At 42.2% G+C, this 4,502-nt stretch overlaps 1 protein-coding gene across 2 annotated transcripts; it reads right to left on the reverse strand.

Moving 5' to 3' along the window:
- Positions 1-442: 442 nt before the first annotated feature.
- On the reverse strand, positions 443-4,263 carry POLR1F (RNA polymerase I subunit F). 2 transcript variants are annotated; one of them, XM_077175743.1, is made up of 6 exons: positions 4,199-4,242; positions 3,995-4,091; positions 3,771-3,912; positions 3,278-3,423; positions 2,438-2,646; positions 443-916 (listed from the first exon to the last, which is right to left on the reverse strand). In XM_077175743.1, the coding sequence occupies exons 1-6, from the start codon at positions 4,225-4,227 to the stop codon at positions 508-510; spliced, it is 1,032 nt and encodes a 343-aa protein (XP_077031858.1). In that variant the 5' UTR covers positions 4,228-4,242; the 3' UTR covers positions 443-507. The 2 variants fall into 2 exon arrangements, with proteins under 2 accessions (XP_077031858.1, XP_054495835.2); XM_054639860.2 differs by lacking the exon at positions 3,278-3,423 and having other exon boundaries at positions 3,995-4,263.
- Positions 4,264-4,502: the final 239 nt, after the last annotated feature.

The raw sequence follows: 4,502 nt of genomic DNA on the forward strand, positions 1-4,502 counted from the left end.
CACTACAGTTCTCCCCAGAGCTCCTCACAATTGAAAAGAGCTGCAACCAAAAGCTGAAAACTCAAACTCAAAAAAAAATAAATTTCTCTTTTAAGCCTCCTGAGAATTCACATGAATTTCCCAGAAACCCAAAGACAATCCTAATCTACTCTCGTAAAATTAAGACACCGATTGGCAAAGAGTTAGAGTAGCACACATTGTAACTACCAGCTGGCTAATGCAAATGTGGAACAGGAAAGCAGACACAGAGGTGATGCATGTGCTCCTGTAATTACATTCCACAGTTCTTTTGAGCCTTGTTTTCCAGTAAAAAAGCCAGGCAGATATTGCTTCTATCACTACTTTAAAAGATCCTGCCTTTCAAACTGCTGGTGCACATATTGACACAAACACCATCTGACCAAGCAGAGCAGACCGTGTAGTAAAGAAAAAGTGATGCACATTTTCAAAACAGGGTTTTATTGAAACTTATGAAAAACATCTGAAATGTAAGGCAGGGAAGACACTTCAGACCTTAGTCCTTTTCTTTTTTGCTTTGGGTTTTTCTGACAGCTGAGATAATTCACTTTCTTCAACTTCATCACAATGCTTTCTTTTCTTTTTCTTTGACTTTTTATGGTCACTTTGGTAACCACTGGAGTCACTGGTAGGCAATACAAGTTCCTGTTCTCCTTGCTTGTCCTTGTCCTTGTCTTTTTTCTTTTTCTTCTTCTTCTTTTTATCATCACATAATCCATTCACAGCATCAACACCTGGCTCTTCATTTTCCCTCCCAAGGTTATCCATCTCATTTAAAGGCTCTTCTGTGACATTAACTTCCCCACTGTTATTCAGGCCATTTTCCTGGTGGTCAAGCTTTTGAATTTCATCCCCATTTGTACTTTCAGGGACTGCATCAGATTTTTTGGGCCGCATGCTGTAAAGAAATATACAACATAAACTGGATTAGAGACATGTTAAGGCACCTCACATAGTGAAATGTCAAAATTTGCTAAAACATGTATTTACATCAAGCAGACAGAAGATAAACATTTGCTAAAAACAACAACAGATGGAGAACATGATACTCTGTGTCACCGAGAATCAAAGTTTAATACTCTCAGGGTAATTTCTATTACCTTACCAGCTTCCTTTTTAACACATAATAATTATTCTCTATCAAATCTTAGCCTAAATTTCTTCTCTAAAGTGCCATACAGACCATTTGGTAGTTCCTCTTTTCTAGTGCTTATTCATCCCCTAATTCATAACTACACACTGTGTAGTAGTAAAGATTTTTAGGGTTTTTTAAAGTCATTCACAAAAACACCCAGCTAGTGGCCTATTCACTCATATATGAGGCACACTGCTGATTTTACCAAGGAATTACCTTACTCTAATTAAAACAAAGGTGATGCCTGAAAAGTATTAAAAAACAAAAAAAAAAACAACCAAACAAAAATCAAACAAACAAACAAACAAAAAAACCCCAAAAAAATCCCACAAACAAACAAAAAAACCCAAAAATACACACACAAAAAAACAAACCCCAAAAAGCAAAACCCCCAAAAAACTCCACAAAAAACCACCAGATTCCCTCCCCCAAGAGGTACCTTGCAACCAAGAACACTGGAAAAAATGTCTAAGACAAATATGGAAAGAATGCAGTTAAAAACCATGGAGGTTTTTATGTCCTCAGAGGCACTGAAGACAAAACTGCTAACTTTCACTGCATGTCCACTGAAACGAGCCAGAGCATCCTTCCAGATCAAAAGGAGAAACAAACAAAAAATGCTATGAATTTACCAGTAGGAGTCATATTATACATTTAATCAAAACCAAAACCATGTTGAAAGAAAAACACTGCTCAGTAAAGGACTGTTTTAGAAGAAAAACATGAATGAACTCTTCTGAAGACAAGATTTCTTGCAAGGTGCCCTATAAACTTAGAGAGGCCTAAGGAGGAACTTGACACATTTCCTCATCTTTGAAATTCTCATGTTTTAGCAAGTATTTAAGTCATGTATTTGTCATTATACAATACATATGCATGTTTGTGTGCGACTTTCAATGTAACCACTGTGTTCAGGACCCCTGGACTGTTTGCACTTGAAAAGCCTATGCACAAAGCTACTCTTGGACACCTGGATGTGCTATTTTGAGCATATATTATATATGCAATGAACAATTAATAGATCAATATACTCAGATTTTTAAAGCTCAAGAAACAATTAGTTTTATTTTATATATATATAGTTATATATGTATATAGTTATATATATAGTTATAGATACAGTTATATATAGTTATATATGTATATAGTTATATATATAGTTATAGATACAGTTATATTTGTGTAAAAATAAGAAAGCTGAAAGACTAAGATGTAATTAAAATCATTTAGCTTGCAAAAAACTTCTTAAATCAGTTAAAAATATTCTCTTTTAAGGCACCATACCTGCTTTTAGTGAGTCCTCCTCGAATGAAGAACACCCCAGCTGTATCAGAATCCAAGTGCAACACTTGAAATTTCAATTCATCCCCTATTTTTAACCCCAGCTCTTGCCACTGTACAGGGGACATTTGTTCAGGCTTGGGGATAGATGCATTGAAGCACCCATGTATCAGGCAGCCAATGTGACTAGGGGCCACTTTATTAATTACACCCTAAAAAAGAAAAACAATGTCATGCAAGTCCACAGCAAAAATCATCCCTTTCAATGCAAACCCTTTAAATATTTAGCTTCCCATATGAAAAAATTTCAGTAAGAGTTTATGAACAAGTTAGGAAGTCAGTTTATCTAGCAATAAGTTAATGCTCCTTCACTAAAAATTAAAGTTAATCCTGTAAACTCTTCATACAATTCCTCTGAAAATAGAACTGAACTGCAGGAGGAGAAGTGAAAACATGGGATTTAGCTACAGTGAATACCTGAACAGAGTAGGTAACTCTTTCCTTAAACTTCAGCGATCGACTTTGCTTTGAAGCCATTTTAAGTCTGATTTACTTGACTAAAATGCTCTTCAGGCTGGCACAGCAGTACTTAGCAACTGAAGATAGGGAAGACACATAAAAAGCTTCTAAATACTCTATTCAGTGGGTGTCTGACACATGTGTATATGAATCCATATCCACCTTTGTTTTACCCATAGAATTAATGACACACACTGAAAAATTTTCAATTCTCTTCCAAGGAAGATGGCACATTCACCCTGAAACACAATTATAGAGACACCACCTGTGCTGCAAAAGGTATGGCACAACAATGAATGTAAGCCAACTCTCAACATGCTTTACCCACAAGTGCTGAGCAAGGCTTTTGACAAGCTTAAAGCTGTTCTGTGATCCATACAACTCCATTACTGAAAGGCAGGCTTCAACTTGATGTACTGCTCTTGTGCTTGGAGGAACTGAACTCGAGAGCATCCTAAACATTCCTGTCACTGTAACAAATGCATCTGGTTGAGAACTATGTGCTCTTCAGAATGGAACACCAGTATGATACATGCAGTTATGATACACTATTAAACATGCAATCCTTATGATACAATGGTTTAGCAATAAATAATTACATGTAAATTCAACAAACCTAGAGACAGAACCAATTACAGTAAAAAGTTCTAGTACAAACTACTAAAATTTGCTATGAACTACCCATAAACGAGTAAGCTAACATAAACTAAAATACGTCTCCACCTAAGCCCCAGACCTCTTGATCTTGGAGACAAGCCAAGCTTTGGCCACTTAATAAAAAAAGCCCATCCCGCGAGACGCCAAGGCGTTCGCATACCACCAGCTTCTTGCCCTTCTTGGGGCTGAAGATGATGAAGTCCGCCTCCACGTCCAGGTGGATGAATCCTTGATCGTCGTAGATGTCGCCGAGCTCCCCCACCACTTTGATGTTGTCGTAAGCCACCGGCACGCCCTGCAGGCTGGAAGGACAAGGAGGAGGGGGCCCCGTGAGCTGCCAGGCCGAGCCAGCTCCCCGGCCCGGCCCGGGCCCCGCGGCCGCACCTCTCGGAGTAGCGCAGGAGCTCGGCGTCCAGCTGCGCGCGGATGCCGGAGCGCTTGCGGCCCAGGAAGCGCGGGGGCAGCGCCACGTGCCGCCGGTGCGGCGCCGCCACCAGGCACGAGTGGCGCCGCGCCACCAGCGCGCGGGCCGCGCCGAACGAGGGCGCGGCGGCGGCGGCGGGGCCGGGCGGCGGCGGCGGCGCCGGGGCGGCGGGCGGCTCCCGCGGCACGGCCATGCACGGACGGGCCCCACGGCGCGCTGCGATGGCGTCAGGCCCTTCCCTCCGCCGCGGCGAGCCCGGCCGCGGCAGTGACGGAGTTCCGGGGGGGTGTGCTCGCCTTCGGAGGGGCGTTTCGTGCCGCCGGACGGTGCCATATTTTAACTCTTTCCAACCTGTTTTACGTGTCGAAGCACGGACTGTTCTGAGGTGGAAGGAGCGTCGAGTCCGGCTGTAAAGGGAACGGCGAGCGGGGTATCGAGCAGCGGCGCGCTGTGAGCGCGGGCCCCGGA

This window comes from Agelaius phoeniceus, chromosome 1 (assembly GCF_051311805.1).
Source record: "Agelaius phoeniceus isolate bAgePho1 chromosome 1, bAgePho1.hap1, whole genome shotgun sequence".
NCBI classification, from domain to species: Eukaryota; Metazoa; Chordata; class Aves; order Passeriformes; family Icteridae; genus Agelaius; species Agelaius phoeniceus.